This window comes from Lithobates pipiens, unplaced genomic scaffold, assembly GCF_037356315.1.
Source record: "Lithobates pipiens isolate NorthernLeopardFrog02 unplaced genomic scaffold, aLitPip1_a1.2 Scaffold_3, whole genome shotgun sequence".
In the NCBI taxonomy this organism is placed as follows: domain Eukaryota; kingdom Metazoa; phylum Chordata; class Amphibia; order Anura; family Ranidae; genus Lithobates; species Lithobates pipiens.
The window spans coordinates 106,272,904-106,295,065 of NW_027507790.1; the positions used below are offsets into that span (position 1 = coordinate 106,272,904).

The following is a 22,162-nucleotide window of genomic DNA, read 5'->3' on the forward strand; positions in this document are numbered from 1 at the left end:
AACACACTGTGACAGATGACAGAGCTTTCATCCTCACCCAGTTTTCCTTCTAGGGTCGCGGGCTCCAGACATTTGAATAGCCGAATTAGGATGACATCACTCCCATGCATAGAAGCCACGATCGTGGCACAGAGCTCTGAATGAATGACATTCACAGTATGCCATCTATTCAGGGGGCAGTGTGCATGAATTAGTGAAGTCACTGGCAGCAGAAAGCATGAATATCTCCTAAACAGTGCATGTTTAGAGGCTATTCCTTGTACCTGCAGGTAAGCTTTATTATAAGCTGTCCTGTTGGTACAAGTCACCAAGCAGTGTTTACTACTGCTTTAAGCAAAGTCAGGAATAATTAATCTGAAAACCCCCGGTCTGTCAAACCCTGGGCTTCAACAGCCAGGTTGACAGACTGTGAACATGAAGCAGGGTGGGGATTGGTCCTTGAGAGAAAGATCTGGGCAATGTGGTAAATGCCACAAATTGTAGTCTAAAGAGACAAATTAAGTCAATGTACTGCACTCTTTCAGATCAATCTAGATTCTATGAGTATGACTAAATTGCCCTTGATCCTTTGAAGTAGATCAGATCCAATCACCGCCACCAGAAAGGATATCAGAACTGCTTACTCTATATTATGACCCCTGTAATAGAGGAGGTATGAACAGAGCTTGTGGTTAAACCACTATTCCAAGATCTCGCCTGCTCTGGAACACCTTAAGCCACACACCGAGATCTCAGACATCTCACAGGACTCCCATAAGCTGAATATAGACACAAATCCAATGGATGGCTCAAAAGGATCTACAGGACTCTCACCCAACCCACCTCCCAAGCCAACAAACCACATTCAAAACGGGGCATGCAATTAAAAGGAAGCACACTGCACATAGTGTAGCCCCGTTTAAGTATTCTTATTTATTCCCCAGTATGTGCATTCTTTTAAACAAAGCTCATATACAACACTAACAAAGACAAATCATATGTGCTCCGAGTTAAAATGCCGATATCCATATCCACACCCAGTGCGTGTGTGCATGAAAGTCATGACAACATGCCCTGCCCAACACGTTTTGTTACAAAAAACGTCTTGAGAGCAACTATGATATGTTAGCGCTGTTTAAAAGAATTCAGGGTGGTTGCAGAGAGAACCCCAGTACACATAACGACTGGAGAAAACATGCACTTGCTGACTAACTAGAAAGCCTTCCAGGCTTTCAATATCTGGCTTAAATCTACCATCAGATGTTGATAGTAGTAAATATGTTCCTATCACACAGAAAAAAAAACAGCAAAGCTGAAGAAAACACTTCAAATCTGAGAGACACTAATCAAAAATAAGCAAGGTGTAAGGTGCAAGGCCTTCAGTTTCTGATGTGCCTAGTGTCCAATTTTCCTATAGGCTGCTTTATAACTCCTAGTTTGCTTCAACCTTGGGTTGCTCAAGCTGTGTTCCTCAAAGAGACAAAAAGACGAAAGAGAAAAAATATTTAGGTTGTTGTTAGGCTATAAAAATTTCAGCTCTTGTACCTGTATACCCCTTATTTACCAAAGACAGTTTTATAGTTCCATGCCACTGTTTATGTAGCTTTGACTTTAATAATACAAAGTAACACATACAATGTTTTATTTATTTATTTTTGGGAAAGGGTGGGTAACTGAACTTTATTTTGTTAATATTGTTTTGCAAAAATACTTGAACTTTCTAATGGAACTATAGCTAAACACAGGTAATAAAAAAAAAAAAAAAAGGCTTAATTCGGTTTTGACCAGCATTCGTAAAAAACAAAAATTGATTTACAGTAAAATAAAATGATACTCCTTTTCTATAATCTGTTTTTGAAATAACACTAAAATGATCTTTCTAGTACAAAGCATGGCAAAGCTATTTGCAAATTAAAAAACATCTGTTTTCACCTTTTGCATGTTTCCTTGTCGTGCGATACTGAAACAAGTACTGAAGCTGAGAAGGGGAGGAAGCTGTTAATTAGTGCCGATTAGGGTAGTTAAAGTGGAAGTAAACTCATCTATTGCTTTATGCCAAGGAAGCTGCCATCTTTGCCTCTGTTTAATCTTCAACTGCAATGGTGCTGCACATGTGATTCGTTATGACACCAGCCATTGGATGGTTTGATAGTTTGGCTGAGAGCACAGCCAATGTGCAGTTAGCATTCCCGGCATGCCTTTTTTTTTTTAACTGTTTAAATCGATGGGTTTACTTCCACTTTAAGGCTTAACAAGGGGTTAAAAGAAACCTTTTAATTTGCAAGGTTTTTATAAGTGATGTCATATGTAGATCTGCAGACTGTCTGCAAATGTAATTTTACACAGGAGAAGCTGTATTTTGACAGCCACTCCTGGGGTATAACACAAAGCAACTACCAGCTATCATTATGACAGCCAGTCATTTCCAGTAATAGAGGCAGGAAATGCAACAGAAGGGTGAGAAGAGATGGACAAAAGACATGTATCCCAAAAACTTTGTTGAAGTGTATACCGCTTCCGTTTAAGTAGTTAAGAATATTCTACTTTAAAAAGAGGATGCTACTGAAACCGATTCATTTATTACAGTGAAAACACACACACTCTTCTTTACCCAGGAGTAGGGATGGACTCGGGCGTGTTCGCACACTCCACGTGCAGAGCCCGGCCAGGAAGTCAGCACAGCACTGCGCTAATCACAGGCAGTGAGACATTTTCCCAATGTGCGACTGCAGGGACCGGGAAATGTCTCACTGCCTGTGATTAGCGCAGAGCCGTTCCGACTTCCTGGCGGGCTTTGCACATGGAGTGTGCGAACACGCCTGTGCCCATCCCTACCCAGAAGTCTACTGGTCATTATACTGTAGGGGCTTGAGGAAGATTAGAACTAGAAGTTATCTTAGCACATCACAGTAACAGGATAATGGTAGTAAGAAATGTGTTTACACCATACATAGCACTATTCTTTTACCTTTATAACCAAAGAATCCTTTAGCCTCCTTGTCCTCTAAGGGAATGACTGTTCCTATAAAGAAGTCAACGATCGCCAGCAACAATATCACCAATAATACTATCTGAGCCTGGAAAAATTAAAGCCATGGAGAATTATTTTAAATGAATGGTAAACCAAGTCCAACCTGCATATTTAATAATAAACACATTTTTCAAACGTATATATTATATTATTTACAGAATTATCTTTAAAATGCACTAGCTAAATGTGCTTTTAGAATTTATGTTCCCTTGGCCTGTCATAATTGTGTATTGGTGCACAATGGCACTCAGATCTAGCTACGGTAAACCACAGAAAGTAGGATGTTAACTGTGAAGCTGCAAAAGTAAAGCTTTACACATATCCCTTTTAGATCCCATGAGTGAGTAGACTATTGCTTTACAAAGGCAAATCAGCATACGACCAGAGATGATAGGCACAATTTGATCTTTATGGAAAGCAATGAGTTTCTAAAGCAGGACTGTACTGAAAAAAGTGGGGAAGCCCCATAAAACTCCTGTGGGCAAGGAGGGTCATATGGATAACATTTTCCACCTTTTGCCTGAAGGTATAAATCCCCCCTAAGCATCCGAGAAGGGTATGTGTATTTATGAGCCGTCTCCCAGCATACTGTACAGCAATGCTTCCCAACTCCAGTCCTTAGGGACACCAAGGGGCCATTTTCCACACTTCCAGGTACTTACACCAGCAGCTTTATGACTCTCACCTATTATTTTAATAATGATTCCGTGAAGAGGCATGAAAAACATGACCTGTAAGGGATGCTTTGCAAAACGTATAGTGGAAGTTACCAAATAAGAGAGACCACAAGTTCTCCACAGTAATAGACTTTCAAGCCAATTGGTTTAAAATTTGCTGCTCGGTGTACTTGGTTCTATAAATTAAAGGCATGTGAAACACAAATACCTAATTACCAAGAGAACATGAACAACATGTGACTAAACTGGCATTTTATAATCTAAATGTCCTAATTAAGAGGAAGTTCAGGTCAAAAGACTTAGGCAGTAAGGGTCTGTCACATACATCCAAATAAAAATAATATTCTTGAGAAATATCTTAATCTTGTTTGCACTATTTAGTTTTATTAATTAGAGTAAGGATCAAGGTGAAAAGGACATAGGAGATTAGCTACAAAAACATCAGAATTAGCAACTCAGAAGAAAATAATAGAATTTGGTTTTATCCATAAAGGGCATTTGGAACATGAAACAAAACGATAAGCTCTATGCTAGACATAACTACAGTCTACCTAGGACCTTTTAGCTGATGTCTGCTTTGCTGCATAGGACGCAGTACATGGTGCTGAATTATGACTATTCATCTATGCTATTTTCTTTTGAAAAATGGGCTTGTCAATAACTGTCTGTTTTTATTCTTTTGTGACAATGTACCCCATACTCACACACATACACATTTTGGGGGGGGGGGGGGGGTTGCACGATCTGGGAGCCCAAGATTCCGATAAGTGCCCTGCCTGCAGACCCCTACAACCACCAGCCAGGGTTGTGGAGAAGAGGCCAAAGTCCCGTCGTCCGTTCCCCCCCCCCCCCCAGGTTGGGAGCATGTGGTCTGATATGGGGACCCCCATGGCATTTTAATTTTGGCATGGGGGTTCCCCTCACATCCATAGCAGACCAAAGGGTGTGTTTTTTTTTTTCCTCTTAAAATCCATACCAGACCTGAAGGGCCTGGTATGGATTGGGGGGATTACCACGCTGTTTTTTTTTCCCTCGTGTTCAAAACTGATGATATGTGATTCAGAAGCATTCCCATAGTAGGCAATGAGCCTGGAATTTGCATCTGAACCACAATGCAGTGCTCAGAAAACACACACAAGACTCTTTCAATTCGGACTGCGGATGTACCGCAGACACGCGATAAGCTTCAATGGAAAACTATGTTGTTTAACATGTCATGCGACTCAGATGTGGTTCAAAATGCGTCCATAACGCATATATGTGAACCGATATGGAGTTATCCTGGAAAATAAGTGTCTCCACTGCAGCTTTATCACCAATCCTTGTTTCCAACCCAAAATTTTCAAACTCCAATAGTCAAAAGGGACAGAAAGTGAGCCGAAATCCTCTGAACATGGCAACAGTGAGCAAAACTAATGTTACAGCTGTGCTAACCCTTCCCTATGCTATCCATAACTTTAAATCTTTTTTTGGGCTGGAGTTACACTTAAGTTGAATTTTTATGAAATTTGGAGCTGCTACATTTTAAGAACAAACCTACAGATCCTATCATGTTTGTTAATTGGTGCCGATTGGCAAGTACTTGTTATCTTGTCCAGCCTTCCACCATTCGGCTAAATGTATAGTCGGATTTACCAGTACAATAACATGTAATATAAGAAAGATTCACCAAATGGTTAGCTAGACACTTACTTTTGCTTCCCACTCCATGCCTGCTACAGAGATACCCAACAAAAGGACAACAGTTATCGCACCAACGATTCGAATATCATTTATGTCATCCACCATAATAGCATTGTGTTCCTTTGGAAAGGAGAAAAAAAAAAAGAAAAACAACAAAATAAGTAAATGTATTTATGCATCTATCTATACATGTGCAGACTATTCTAGAAATGTCAGTGCTACCACAACAGTACAGCAGAAGCCCACCCCATTCGTAAAACAAACTTAAATACAACACTCATACTGTTGTATAAGTCCCTTTAGTGAAACCTCTACAGAGTACAGGACAGGTCCTGTGTGCGTTTAGTGTAAACAACCAAGTGCTGTTTCCAGCAGGTAGTGCCGTGCTGCAGCTTTAGGTATAATGAACAGGCATTTGTAAAACGGTTCTATTTAGGCACATTCCTGGATTGCAGCCAGTGAATGAAGCTGATGACATCAACAAAGCACAGCGCTTCAAATTTTCATACTGCACATTTCGTCTGTGCCTGGCCCTTGCTGTGACAACGCAGCGATGTGTACAAGAAAACTTGCCTGCTATGTATGGTGCTGGAAACGTGACATTATGGATACAGCATGAGGAATACACCCAATGCCACATTATGACATATGGAAAAAGTGTGTAGTTACTTCCTTTTAGGTCTTAGTATCCAGTCCTGTATTTAACACTACAATATACTGTATAGAATGTCTAGTTATTATCTCCAGATAATTGTGGTGCAAAACATGAATTGAAATCTTGGTTAACATCATAAGGCTAGGATAAAAACGTGGTTGCAAATATCTGCTAATATTAAAAGCCGTTGGTTCAGGATGACAGTCAAGGGAAAAAAATACACACGCAGCATTGATCAGGAGATCCAGACGGTGGGTCCACCGGCTATAGGCATTGCCCTCATAATTATGTCAGTGCTGCTGTTACAAGACTGCACTGGGTAGTACAAGGAGAGAGAGAGAGCAGCTGGCATTAACAGCAAAATGATGCATATTTAGGTGAGACTACACATGTAGCCTGGAATTCAGCTTGAAGAAAGAGTGAGCCTCTGTAGTACAGCCCATCATCCCCTCTTTAGAATGTCATGGCTCTATCCCAGGTAGACAGCCAAGCAACTCCAAAAAAAAAAAAAAAAAAAAAAAACAAGAACCAAGCCTCAAATTTTAAGCACCAGGGAATAAAAAAAAAATAAAAAAAAGTACCATAACTAAAAACATTCAAAATCAAATGTCATAGAAGTGTGGACACACCATTATGGAACTATTGCTGGCAATACACTATTAGATTTCAGTTTTTCTTTTTAATAAATCTGTAAAAATGTCAACAATTGTGTCAATATGGGGTGCTGCGAGTACATTAATGAGGAAAAAACATGAACGTAAATGATTTTAGCAAATGGCTGCAATATAACAGAGTGAAAAATTTAAGGGGGTCCGAATACTTTCCGTCCCCACTGTATACATATTGCCTGGATTAAGGTTGCCAATGTTTCTGCACTGTTTAACTGAGCAGTATATTTATTGCGCTGCACATATCAATTTGTTTAATTGTGAATTTGGAATCAGAAACTGGCGTTGGCTAACTCATAAGCACAGACAAAAGTTTGTACCTTAGTAGGAATATGCATTATGAAGTATTCTTTGTATAAAATCCTTTAATTACCTACCTGCAGTAATTCCACAACAGTTTCAGAGAATCCCACCACATACATAGCAACGGCAACAGCATTTGCAAATGCAAAGATCAGTCCTATTGCACCTCCAAATTCTGGTCCCAAACTTCGAGAAATTAAGTAGTATGCACCGCCTACAAACAATGAAAAATATGATTGACAACTGCTGCAACATATTTATATGCAATGCACTTACACTGATATAAAAAGGATCCAATAATTTGAGATTAGATATGAAATTGCCTGATTAATTCAATTATTGTAAATAAATATTACACAAAATAGCATAAAAATAATTTAAATTATCCCCTACAACAGTAGCTATACGTAAGTCACATGTGCATTTGTGTATATAAAAATATGTCATTACTTAGATACTAGGGAAATAATTGTAGCATACCTAAACAAAAAACTGAGTAAATCAAAAGGGAGTTGAGGTGATTGAACAGTTTACTAATACTTGAATCACCTTAGCTCCCTGGACCAAAGGTCTGGTCTTGCTGTGCTGTACTGCCAGGAACAGCAATAAGCCTTACCACTGTCCTACTCAAAGCGTTGGCTCTAAGTGACTAATGGAATTTCAGTAACATTCTGCGATGCACTGTAGCAGCAGTGGAGCATAACAATGAGCAACCTACCACCAACCCTCAAGATCTCCACTTTTCAAGAAACTGATGGTTTTTGTTTAAGCGTAAATACAGCTATGAGCTACCGTGTCTTCCAACAATCAGATCTTGCCCATTACAGCTAGCAAAAAAAAATAATACCTCCAGGACATTGTCACTGCCTGGGCCTTCCTAGGTTTGTTACAGTGTTTACAGACCCTGCCACAGTTTACTCTATGACCCTTTCCAACTGCGTGCAGGGAACGATGCTTTAGGCAATAATGGAATCGGTGTTGTACACACCAGCAGAGTCTTGTAAACACTATGTGGTATTAAACAGACAATAAAACCAGAATGCATTAGAGGCATGATTTTTCTTAATCAATGGGATGGGTGGGGATTCAACCACTTTTACTTACCGCACTCACACACATCTCTAAATTGTGTATTCCCATTTCAAAAGTGAAAGGTATCATTTATTTCAGGAAAGAAATTCCCATACCTCCATCTGATTTTATTAAGTACACTGTGGTAAGCTCAACTGTGTCTGCTTTGTTAAAGGAAGGAAAATGTATGTTTATTTTTAGGAAAAGGATTGCAGAGTATGTTCATGTCATAACTGTGTGATCTGTTTTATGTGACTTTGTATCTGGCAATACATTCAGTCACGTGCCCGTAAAGCTGAACTCCAAGCAACACTGATTCTTGCTTAAAAAAAGCTTAAAGTGATCCTAAACACACACCATGTAATCTACATTGTGCCTCCTTTTCTGTATGTGGGTGATGGCACTGTATTTTAATTTAAAAAAAAAATCTTAGTACCTTTTTTCTAATCGATATACAGCTGTCACATGACCCAGATCTTTCCCAGCCTGTCTGCGGGGAAACATAAGCAGGAGGAGCCTCTAGTCCTCTGCTACTGGTCACATGTTCAAAATAAAAATAAAATAAAAAAAAAACAACCTTTGGAACACAGAGGTAAAAAAAATAAAATAAAGAAATATATATATCAATAATTAAATTGGCATACAAATATATCCTTATTACTCTGAAAAATAACACAGTGTTGGACGGTTTTCTGCCAGACAGGCTGTGTCACGCTCCTCCAGAATGTGTCTTAGAATAAGAGGGAGATGAAGCCTCTATTAATCTACATGTATTAACCTGCCCCCTCCCCCATTGTGTTTAGCTGGTTAGTGAGCACGGAGGATGGAGGTAGGGAGTGGGCTGTCATTTACCACTATGTATTCATTATGCGACTCTAGTCACATGGGCTGCCCAGATGCGATAGGGAGGAAATGCTCAAAATAGAAACTAACTGAAACCGGAGTATGTGCAGAGTTGCCACCACAACTGTAAAAATCCCTAGCTGAATTGGGTACATGGACAGAAGGTAGAGATAGAGAGCAGCAGAATCAATTAGGTTTTTTGCAGAATAAATAAAAAAAAAAAATCTCAGTGACCAAATGCTGATAGTTTTTTTATGATGTGGGTTTAGTGACAGTTTAAGCGGTTTTAAATGCATTTGTGCAAGTATATGTGTACATGAATGTGAGTTAGTATAAGAAAATTTGTCTTCCTATCAGCCATCTGTAAATCACCTGCACAGAGTGGCTTAAGACCATGGTGATGGGGGGCAAGTCTTAGGAATCAGGCTTTACTGCAAAACTGTTCTGCTTACAGAAGGAAAGAGCAGAGTGAAAAGCAAGATAACCTTATTCATGTGCTAATCCTTCATTGCCCCGTGAGAAGGCAGATCATCACATTAACCAAGCTATGCTCCTGTTCCACTGGCTAAAGACCTGGCTATATAAGTTGGTGCACCAGGATAACAGTTTCCATATTTGCATTGTAATGTATCTGCTTGTTTAGAGATCAGCTTCAACAATCCAGGGAAAAAAACTGAACGTTTTACCCCAACGTGTAAAAAAGACTGGCCAACAACAGTCCACTAATTAGATGAAACAACAATTCTACGCCGTCTGTAGAGGTCCGATTTCATTTTATACAGCAATCATATCAGTTTGATGTCGGCATCACCAATCTGACAATTACCTGTTATGTAAAAGGTACAGAGAAAAGTAAAACCCCGTACACACATGGGCAGAACGTTGGGAGACATTTGCCGAAACAAAAAATACTGACATTCTGCCCATGTGTACGTTGGTCTGTCCGTTCGGCCAGCTTCTGTCAGAACGTGCATGCTGGAAAACCAACAGCCAGTGTCCTGTCGAGAAATGTCCCCCATCAGCTAGTGTCTGCCCTATACTGCGTAGGTGCACCGCTTGCGCACTACAAAGGAGACAACAAAAGTCTCCGAACATGAACAGCGGTTCATGAGCTCTACATGGCGCCTGTGCAATTAATAGTACATTCTGTCGCACGCTCCCGCGGTATGCCTACAGAATGGGCAGAGCAGATTACACAACTGAAGAAGTTTTACAATGATGGCCAGAGCCGATAAAGGCGGGTAGTTCAAGGTTACATACATAACACAAGCAACGTCAATACTTTACGGATTTAATTTTTATTATGCTTATATCTTAACTAGTTGCTTAAACACACCCCGCAAAGATCCGCCCCATTTGAGAAATCCACCCCCATGAGCTTTGGCAGTGTGCGGGAGTGTGTGACAGAATGCACTATTAATTGTGTAGGCGCTGTGTAGAGCTCATGAACAGCTGTTCATGTTCGGAGACTTTCGGCGTCTTTGTCCTCCATACTGCGCAAGCGATGCGACTGCACAGTACGGGGCGGACACTATCTGATGGGGGGGGGGGACCTTTCTCATCAGAACACCGGCCAACTCCTGATAAGTGCTCTCAGCCAATTGCAAAGAGAGCTAATCGGAGTGTTCTGGCAGAGGAGATCGCTGGACTAACCTTGCATGGTTAGTACAGCGGCTCCTTACTGGAGCCGTCAGCTTTTTTTCGTGCAAAAAACAAACAAACTGTAGTGCGCACCTGGCTTAAGTGCTTCTGACAAACTATACCACTGGGAGTGGAAATTTAATTAGAACCAAAACGGTTAATATAACATCAGTGATGCTATTGTTGAGCAATCAGCAATGGACAAAGTAAAAGTTCTACAGCACTTCCTAATGTTTTATGCTGTAGCTTCAAATGTCAAAGGGTCAATATAAAAGTTGAACTTGTACTTGCTGGTTGGTAGCAGATTTTACGCACAAGGTCACTATAATATGTTTGTAAACAATGTGAAAAACACCGGCTGCCAGTGAAAGAAGCAGAATGTTCAGCATGCTTCTGATAATACATGATAACCCAGCCCTGTGTGGCCTTTGTATGGAATACAATTATCAGCAACACTACTGGTCCTAACAACACCGGAAGGTGAAAGGACAGGCAATGGTGGAAACACACAAAAGCACAACACTGTCCCTGGTTTGTAGTCAGCTGCAACCATACAGAAAACTAAACCACTTTCACACGCTATCTGTAGTATAATCTACTTCTCTTTTTTTTTAACACAAAACTTGTGAACAACACTGCAAATTCCAAATGAACAGTTAGAAAGCAGTTTTACCGTACGGCTTTACAGACAATGCAAACAGGCAACGGAGCACAGCGTTCAATACTGCACATTACATTTATCTTTTGCTCGGACTTCACTAAAGTGAATTCTGAATAGCTGCTTTGTGGTTCCTTCATTATGCATTTAATAACTGGCTCCTGCAAGGATTTAATACATAATTTTAGATCACATTCTATAATATGGAATCTAAAATTCTCCCATGAAATGAACCGTTGATCCTAATTAGTGCCAAGTTAGGAATACATACAGTATTAGGCTTAAAGTGATTTTATTTATTTTTTAAATAAACATAATTACTTCCACTGTTCAGTTCGTTTTGCACAGAGTGACCCCGATCTTAGTCTTCTGGGGTTCCCCCCCCCACCTCCGGCGGCTCTCATGGCTCCTCCTCTTATCAGATAACCCCCTAGGAGAAGCTCTCTCCTGGGGGGGTTACCTTGCGGGCATGCTCCTGAGTTCATCATTCGGTGTCCATAGACACCAAATGTAGGACTCGGCCCTGCTTTCCGGTGCCCATGTGACCAATGGTTGCACTGCTATCAATCTATCCAATCAAGAGCCGAGAACCCCGGGCAGAAGGACAGTGGGAAATTCCAGGGCTCAGGTAAGTAAAATGGAGGGGCTGGGGGCCGGTCACTGCCGGGTGTCTTTTCACCTTAACGCATAGGATGCCTTAAAGTGAAAAAACATGAGGGTTTACAACCCCTTTTATTATAAAAAAAATACATTTTCCATTTAAATCTATGGATTTAGAAAATAGGCAAGATTAGATAAAATACAGAGCACCAAGAAACCATCTTGGAGATTAGACTGGACTTTTTTTTTTCCTCTTGGAATAGTGTCTGTATAATGTATATTAATTAGGACATACTATGCAAAACACAAGATTTCACAGCACACTTACCAGCCAGCCTGCAAAGCAACCAAATTGACCCTGTCTAACAATTTACATTAAAAACAGAGGGTTTTGTCTGCACACATTTGAAAACATATGCGTAAGCTGCAGTGCCCACATCAACAATCCTCCGTATACTGCAGTGATAACTCTTTAAAATTTCTACATAAGAGCACATACTGCAAAAAGGCTTCTGTGTGCAGCAGCCCTCTCACACCTACCCAAGGTCCCTCTCTGTCTAGCAATGTCCAAGAGTGGCTCAGCTGTCCGAGATTCTATTTCCTGATTGGCTGAGAAAAAGCAGAGGCACCATTAGCCCCTGCTGCGGCCAAAGTCAGCTAGCCAATCAGGGGAGAGAGGGGGCGGGGCTGGGTCAGGGCTCTGTACCTGAATGGATACAGGGAGCTGTGACTCGGCTTGGGTGCTCCCATAGAAAGCTGCTTGCTGTGGGGGCCCTCAACAGGAGGGAGGGGCCAGGATCACAGATGAGGGACCCAAGAAGAAGAGGAGGATCCAGGCTGCTCTGTGCAAATCCACTGCAACACAGCAGGTAGGATGTTTATTTTTATAGGAAAAAAAATAAATAAAATTACTTTAAGGGCATGTGTGCCAGGAGGGAGCTCACCCCCTCCTTAAAAAAGGCACAGGGATGCTCGTGACATCAAGCAAGTGTCCCCACACCCGATTCAACCAACTGTACAAAAAAAAAAAAAAGGGCAACCACCCAACCTTTAACTGGCCTTTGCAGCAAGGTGCACATGGAAGGGCAATGCACATCACAGACAAGCAAAAGTTTTCCCAGTTTAGTTACCATCCAGCCACCCAGCCTTCCATGTGCACCTTACTTATTTTTTTAGTACAATTAGGATATAAAACATATTAAAGGATAAGTTCGCTTTTTTTTTCCCTAAATTCCAGCTCCCCTATGCACCAATATAGCATTCATGTACTTTTTTTTGCAAAAACATCAAAGCTTTCCGTAAAATCTACAGACACATACCTTACTGCCCCTAATCCACGTTTCCAAACGTATCAATTGCATCTGTCTTTCTTCCTTACAGACTATAGGCTATGACACAGGAAGGAGTTGACCAGCTGACCTCATAAGCCCACACCCTGCATCATACATTCCCAGCTCCATATTTTTTAAATGAAATGCAATCAGTGATCACCCTTCTCACTAAATACACAATATACATTCAAATTGCATAGTGTATGGCCATCTTTATACAAGTACATAGGAGGGAGTGGACAAACACTCCGCTGTCAAGCCCCGTTCATTTCTCTGCATAGCAGGAATTCACATTTCCACATGCGTTTTTTATTTTTTTTTTTTTTTTTTTTTTGCGAGGTGGGGAGGTGTTTTGGAGCATTTTCACTCATCACACATAGGGCAGCCCATCCGCCTGAATAGGCTGCACTACACAGCAATCGCCCCAAAGAAGCTTCAGAATTTTTTTTTTTAGGTCAGAGCCTGGTGCGTTTTTTTTTTTTTTGTGCAGTGCCTTTCTGAAATGCAGTGAAACGCACAGATGTGAATGGAGCCTCATTGTTCTTGTGTTATCACATCAATTTAACCATCAGGCCCTAATCACATCTAACATCTTGGGAGCGCGCATTTTGTGTCTCATTTTTCCTGTGACACGCATAGGGCCACTATCTACAGAATGTCTATTGTTTGTATATGTGGTCCTATCGAGACATTTAAAAAAACAAATCTATTACTTTAAATAAAAATAAATAAAAAAAGGACAACATAAAATGTATTTCTTGTAGATTAATATGTTTCAACCAGAACGAGGAGGGATGCAATGCATACTGCTTACTTTCGGCTAAGTGCTTTTCAATATGCCGGAAGTTTTAAAATGCTGCTGAGGAAAGCTATTCTTAAGATGTGAATATATAATGTATGAGCCTTGCCTGGCTCCAGCAGGACAAGCTCCAAAACATCAGAGAGCACTGAAAAGTACACAAGGGTGGAAAAGGGTGGAAAAGTGCTGAACAGGCACTAGAAATATCAACTGGTCAATGACTTCAATACTAGAATGTGTTTTTCTTTTAATGTTCACTACCTAAACTACAACTTAAGGTGAAACCCATAGATAGGATAACAACAATCCTGCACAGTAACATCAAGATCAAAATGGCAATAAAAATTAAATTTTATTGAAACATTGTGCAAAGGGGTATTGAGCTTAAAAACTGCAGATTTGCAATGTTAAAAGGAAATTGAGAAAAGTATTTCTAATGAATAATCCGAGAATCTACTTTTTCTTGAATTCATGCACTGAAATAGCAGTGCATTTTCTGGTATGTAAGTGTGCCTAGGTACTTCTATATGCCTCTGAAGTGAGATTTGGTGCTCAAGGTACTAACTTGAGAAAGCAAATTCCCTGCCTCTACTAAGATAGTTGCTTGCACACACAGAGAGACTACGCAGAACAAGGCATTGTAAGCCAGTAATTGGGAAGGATCCACTCAGGGAGACCATAGGCAACGCTGATGACTAGTCATTTGTCCTCTGCTATTTTTTCCCGGCACAACATCCAGAGTTCAGTTTATCTTTAACGCAATAATAGGTTAAGTGAGGTTTCCTAAAAATGGATGTATTGTTGTAGCCATTTTGTTCTTTATTATATTATGCATACCATGTTTATCCTAGTAGCTAGATGTTTCATTTTACATAAATTAGGCTTTAGATTATTAGAGTGTTCTTTAAAGCCTGGTACACACAATGAATATATTGGATGAATGGTCGTCCTTTTTTTTAATAATTTTTTTTTTTTTTTTTTTACACAGATCAGCCATAACATTATGACCATTGACAGGTAAAGGGAGTATCTCATTAGAATGAGATCTGAAAATTGGTGCGTTATATTAGGCAGCAAGTGAACATGTTGTCCATGAAGTTGATGTGGTGAAAGCAGAAAAAATAAATTGGGCATTGCAGTTTGTGTATGGGGCTGTGAGGCCCATGCTGACCCGAGTCCACAGCCAAAAGCTTCTACAATGGTCACATGAACATCATAACTGGACTACGGAGCAATGAATGAAGATGACCTGGTCATATGAATCAGGTTTTCTGTTACATCATGTGAATGGCTGGGTGCGTGTGCATCACTTACCTTGGGAAGAGATGGCACCAGGATGCGGTATAAGAATGCAAGTCAACAGAGGCAGTATGATGCTTTGGGCAAATTTCTGCTGGGAAACCTTGGGTCCTGCCATTCATGTGGGTGTTACTTTGGCGTCCATGCCTCAATGGGTCAGGGATGTTTTAGAAAAAGGGGGCCATGCTCAATCTTAGGTGGGTGGTCAAAAGCGATATGAAAATTCTCCTAAGACAGAATACAACTTTCCGCGCTGATGTAATGTAATGTATTCTTTCGTTTCTGAGCATGAGTGGTCTTGGTCATTCAATTTTTAATTCACAAATACTGTACTGATTAAACGAAAATCGTCCGTTCTGATATTGTACAAGAAAACTTTTCATGTTTGTCCCTTCAGATAATTTTGCATGAACTGTTATGATGGGCTCTAGAGAGTTGTGTACTAATGATCAGATTAGCAGACAATTGCTTTGAAATCGATATTTTTCATCAGATTTTTCTCATGTGTACTAGGCAGTGAACCTTATAGAATAATTCTAGTACATGAAGCCCAAAGGCCCTTATATATTTTTCACCGATTACAGTGGAGTAGCCAGGGATAAAAAGGAATATATCATCAAGAATGCAAAACATTAGGATAGGGCAGTGTAATAGAGGCAAAAAAAAAAGTTGGGACGGTAGTGGTAAAGGGTGAAAGTTCACCTAAAAGGTGGTTGAACATTACATTAGTTGGCCTCAGTTTACTGGTTGCATCTTGACGATAGCCTTGTTTTAGGATTAGCCTGTCAGTTTCTCCCTTCAATACAGGATGGATAGGAGGGAGTCATGGACAGCTGGAGCAAAAGGTAAAGAAGAACAGGGCCCCCAGTTTCTTGCCCCCTCTTTGGCTACCTGTTTCCGGTCCTTTCGTTTTTTTTTTTTATTAAAATATTCTCCCATAAAAAGTATTAAGTGGAAATATGAATTTGTGTATCGAAGGCTTTGTGTGTCGCATAACTAGGCTAGTTGTTTTATGTCCACAAAACCCCCAGGAGTCCCCCAAAAGATAAAATAACCGGTATTTTACACTACAGAGCAGTATTAATGGATAAACAGTGCACTGCCTGTAGGACTTTACAGATAGCTCTAGCTACCCTTACCCCTAAGAGAGAAGGGACAAGAGCAAATACTACATAGGTGCTTACTGCCCATCAATGTGAACAACCCCTTTGTTTGGCTTTCCATACAAGTAAAAGGGTACAAAAAAAAAAAAAAAAAAAAAAAAAAAAAAAAAAGTGTCTGGTTGTCATCTCATATGCTTTTGTAATTGCTATTGAACACCAAAAACATTCTACTTTCCATTCTCAGAAAAATCTGGGGAGCACCTATTAGTCTCAACTCAGGGGGCATAGCTTGTTTTATAGACCTGAAGAGCTTGACATGTAATAACTACAACCATCTGAGTTACTTACACGCAGGCAACATAATAAAAACACATCCTTTGGATCAAAACCACCTATTACAACTAACAGTAATACCCCAGCTAAGGGTATTTCACTATTCTACAACTTACTGAAGGGGAAATCTAACTTTGATAAACTGCCCTCTAGTCTTAAATGGGAAAGAGACCTAGGCACCTTCTTTACATCACAGCAATGGTTGAAAGCTTTGCAGATTACCCATATGGCAACTCGATCTTTCAATCTCTGGGATCTCACTTACAAGATCAACCTCCGATGGTATCTCACTCCATCTCAACTACATGCATACTACCCATCCTTAGAACCCTCATGCTGGAGACATTGCGGACTCCCTGGATCACTATTCCACATTTTGTGGCGCTGCCCCAAGATCACTTCATTCTGGGTAGATGTATGCCACCTAATAGCAGAAGTAACAAACACCCACATAACTCCATCCCCTGAATTAGCAACCCTCAACATTGGCATTGACCGATACCCATATCAGAGCAGATACATAATCACGCACATCTTGTTGGCAGCAAGACTAACAGTGACCAGAAATTTTAAATCCTCCGAGCAGATTAACTGTGCTGAAGTAAAAAGAACGACTTACACACACGGTATATATGAACGCATGTATGCTCTGACAAATGGTTCCCTACTTAAAATAACTAAAAATTGCAATCTCTGGACCACATGGGTCAACAGCTCCCAAATCACATTCACCTGATAACTTAACCCATAAGTGCTTAACTACAACAGGTTTAGATTGCCCTTACTTGTACCCCCCCCTTTTTTTCTCCCCCTTCTCCCCTCTATCTCTCTGGATCCTCTTCCCTCCCCCTCTCATATAAAACTTAAATTTATATCGTACCGAAACCTAGGTACCACGTTTAGTCCTATATTAAAACGAGACTCTTCAATAAGTATATAGATCATTTAGCTACCAGTTTGCGAGTTCCTAGTTATAGGTTAAACTTTTCTATAAAGGACTCTTATACTTTATTGGTTAGCAAAACGCTACAAACACAGCCTGTATTGAGATGTTTTAGTATAACGTTTGAAATTATGGTCAGCAGCAGTAGTCACCTTCGCCCCCTGACACAGTCTGTTCCCAATAGGGGTGCTCGGAGGAGAAGGTGGCTCACACTTACCATGCTCTGTACCACGGCATATTTCGATGTATGACAAACTGAAATAGTACGTTATCTGTTATATATAGTATGCAAAATGTGTCTAGACATTATACAAATGTAGCCGACTTGTAAATACTGAGATACAAGAAAGATATAGGTGTTCCTTTTTCGTAATATGTTGTAATCAAACTTTTGAAAAATTCAATAAAAACTATTACAGGAAATGTTGTTTGGTTTTACGAAAATAATTTTTTTTAATTATGTTAAACAACATAGATGCTACTTCTTAATCAGCTGAAGCAATGCAGAAAACAGTACAGATCAAACAACCATTTTGAAAACTGAGATATTTCAAGTTCATGCATTATATTTACCTCCTCTCACAAACCCGTTTGTAGCGATGGCTGAAGTAGACAATCCGGTAATAGTTGTCACCACAGTGGCCATTGCAATGACTACAATACTTAAACCTGTGAAAGAATAAAGTTGAAAAGAGAGAGTTAAAGAAACAAGGCAACGCATGTACAACTTGGAAATTCCCACCATGAAATGGAATGAAAAATGGTCTGTAATAAAGATCTAATGCAATACAAATTCTGGGGGCTTATCCCAACTGAACATATTAGTGATAAGGCAGTGAATGTGGTGGGAGAGGTTGTTCTCACACATTGCCATCTTCCTGTTGCTGATGCCACAGAAGATTTCCAAACCAAGCCAATTTAGGAGGACAAAACGGATAACTTTGTATGCCTGGCTCAGGCATCGCAAGCTAAAAAAAAAAAAAAAAAAAACTATTCCTCCAACACAGAAAATCCAGTTGCGTAGGTGTGATGTGTCTGCGACATTCAGACTGCATTCTGATCCAAGAAGAACATGCCGTTACATCCTCCATCCCCCTAAATTCTCCACTGATCCCAAGAGAGCATTAGTAGGCAACACGTGACTCCCATTCTGATGTATAGTACCCGGGTGCACCTTAAAATATTTTCACAGATGTGGGATATAAACTTCATAGGCCAAATGAAACTCATCAAAAAAATATCTACAATAAGACACAGCAATCAAATTAATTAAATACAACATAATGGTTTAGGCATACTGGCAGACAACCTATGCTTCAAAACTCATCTGGGTACACTTGCTATGGGTCACTCACTCTACAGAAATTTCAAGCCATACTAAAGCTATTTTTTTTAAATTAAAACAAAAAAGGAGGTTTATACTTACCTGTTCTGTACAATGATATTGCACAGAGTGTTTCCTTACCTATTGTTTAGTGTTCTCCTGCCAGTGCTATCCGCATCTTCTTCCTGTGGTTGCCCCATAGAAAGCTGTGTGCTATGTGGGCACCTGTATGAGTGTGCTCCCGAGCCAGGCTGTGTATGTCCATAGACACACACATGACACATGGCTTGGCTACACCCCCCCCCCCCCCCGCCTCACAGGATTTGACTAACACCAGAAAGAGTCTATGGGTCCCACTGTTGCTCGAGTCTCCTGTGAGACCAGGAAGTGAATTGAGAATATCTTCAGACTTTAGAATTACTTTATTCTCTGCTGTGAATGTAGTTGCAGAGCACATCTTTAACAACTTCCTCAATTTAAATTTGCTCTAAAGGCACCAGAAGAGATCAAGTAACATTCTGGTGTAGACTTAAAGTGATTGTAAAGTCTCTTTTTTTTCTCTAAAAATAACAAAAACATGTCTATACTTACCTGCACTGGATTAGCACATGGCAGCCCAGACCCTCCTCTTCGGCTATCTGGCCCCTCCTTCCTGTTGAGTGTCCCCATAGCAAGCAGCTTGCTATGGGGGCACTGAGCCGAGCCACAGGTGCTGCTGCTGTGTCTCAGTCAATCAGGAGGAGAGTGCCACACATCCGAGGCACTCAAGGAGCAACGCTGGAGAAAGATGGGGCTCAGCTAAGTATTAGGGGGACTGAGGAGGGCTGCTACACGCAGAAGGTTTTTTTTACCTTGATGCATAGAATGTATTAAGATAAAAAAAAAACTTCCGACTTTACATACACTTTAAATGCAGTATTGTGAGCTATGCCTGCATTTACTTCTGTAATTCTGAGCCAATGGAACACATAGGTGTAAACGTAGCCCTAGTAAATGCAAACTCAAAGACACGTGGGTTGCTTAGCATTAGATCCAAAGCTTAGATTAAAGCATTGGATTTCATTTAAAAGCAAAAAAAAAAAAAAAAAAAAAATTTTTTTTTAAAAAGGCAATGCTGGTTATGTTTCTCTTTTGTATCACAAATCCTCTTTCTTCAAAGAAGAAAAGCAGATCCAGCTAGCATGTGAACAAAGTATCTGTCATATGTAAAACAAAGCTTTTCTTCTATTTTCAGGAAATACACCAAAGCCCCCTTTTTGGAAACACGGCAAAAATTACTTTTATATTACTCAGGGATGTCTGGAATTTCAGAAGTGTGTTATACATTCAGGTGACTGTAACCTTTAGGCCAATCAGGTTTTTTTTTTATGTTTTGTTTTTTCACGGAGGAAGTGAGGCTATGTGAAGGAAGAATATTTTGTATAATGAAAACACTAAAAAAAGCTTTAAAAAAATAAAACCATAGATAAAAAGGACCTACCAATTCCAGCTTGCCCAACAATCCACGACAACCGGATGAACAACATCACGCCCCATATATTCAGCATGCATCGTACCTACAAACAGAGCGCATGAAAAACAAAAAGTAAAAGGTGTGTCCCATGCTATAGAAAGTGGTAATATTTGAAAAAGTTACATGGCCATTATAGATATAACTAAAGCTTAGTGAAGTCTTACATGTTAAACTAAAAGGGAGTTCTGTATGTGAGATCATAGTGACAGATGAGTTTTTAACACAGATTTAATGACTCAGAACAACCCATATGCACTTCAGTATCCAAAAGACGAATCCAGTGCAGTTCATTGCAACCACTCAAATATGACTTTGTAAACTGTCCTAGTATAAACAGATGGAATTCGGTAGCTAATAGCAACAGAGTTCTTCTTTTAGACATGAGACCCAAAGTTATTTCAAGCCACCATTCTAGATTTGGAAATTTGGGTATGTGAAAAGACCAGGCACTGCAATTAAGAACCTGCAAATGCAGTCAGCTAGAAATTGAGCACACATACCAGAAGTTACCTGTTTAGATTTAAAGTGGAATTCCAAGTACTACCTACCTAAAGGACAAGTTCACCTCTGGAACATTACATGTGCCACCTGTCTTTAGGGTGGAACATGCAACATGTTTCAGTTCCTGCATCCTGTCCCCCATGACAGTGACAGGGGATCCTCTTCCCACACGTTGTCATAATTAAAAAAAAAAGTGTGGCCACATGGGGCTCGGCCAACACGGCCACATCATTCACTTACAGCTCAGTGCATGAATGAACTACAACTACCATCAGCCACCACGGCCGAAGACTTCTAGTTCTCAATGAACTGGAGGGGCGCTGGTGAGAGTGTCCTCGTAGTTCACTGATCTTTGCTGGAATTCAGTAACTGCCTGCCCATATTGGAGGTACTGGCAGACAGTGTACTAAGTCTGCAGGATTCTGGCATTGCACACGTTATCTGCCTCCAGTATAAAGACAAATAATAAATGCACTTCACGCAAAACTATGTGCATTTTTTTTGGGGGGGGGGGGGGGGGGTTGTGTAAAAAGGTGAACTTATCCTTTAAAGATTCCCCAACATCTATTCTGATTAACCTGTGTAAGAGAGATCTGTATACTTGATTCATATTCATGCAGGAGTGAGGATGGGGCACAAAGCATGGGCCATAGTAAATCTATGGGTGACATCACTACTCCAAGCTTTACTAGCCATTATCGGAGCGCTCTCTCCACTCCCCTGCAACCGCGCTGGCTGACACAGTGACCAGACCGGCCTGAAAATAGGTAAATATACAGATCTTTCTTATACAGGTTGGTCAGTATAGGTGTTATGAGGGGAAAAGGAGCATTTTTAAGATTAGTTAGGCGATGCCTGCAATTCCACTTTATAGAAGATCTCCAGTTGTGTTTAGAAAAATTTAAATTGAACAGCTACAAAAACTGTAGCTGCTGACTTTTAATAAATAAGTACTCACCAGCCTAGAGCACCCATCAGAAGAAGAATAAAAAAAAGCTTCCACTAATGTCTAGTGATAGAGGAGGGGGGAAAGGAGGATAAGTGGTACTTTTCTTTAAGTGAAATTCCACTTTAATATAGCAGACAGCATGTTTATATACAGCGTGGCCAAAAGTTTTGAGAATGACACAAATATAAATTTTCACAAAGTCTGCTGCTTCAGTGGTTTTAGATATTTTTATCAGATGTTACTATGACATATTGTATA

At 40.1% G+C, this 22,162-nt stretch overlaps 1 protein-coding gene across 3 annotated transcripts in view; it reads right to left on the reverse strand.

Annotated features, from left to right (window-relative positions):
• Positions 1–22,162, reverse strand: part of SLC12A2 (solute carrier family 12 member 2) — a 155,864-nt gene that overhangs the window by 60,802 nt on the left and 72,900 nt on the right. For all 3 annotated transcript variants that reach the window (XM_077462143.1, XM_077462140.1, XM_077462141.1), the window contains 5 exons: positions 20,422–20,497; positions 18,191–18,286; positions 7,071–7,210; positions 5,380–5,490; positions 2,948–3,056 (listed from right to left, as the gene is read on the reverse strand). In XM_077462143.1, the coding sequence (XP_077318269.1) occupies positions 2,948–3,056; positions 5,380–5,490; positions 7,071–7,210; positions 18,191–18,286; positions 20,422–20,497 (532 nt within the window). The remainder of the gene's footprint in view (positions 1–2,947; positions 3,057–5,379; positions 5,491–7,070; positions 7,211–18,190; positions 18,287–20,421; positions 20,498–22,162) is intronic.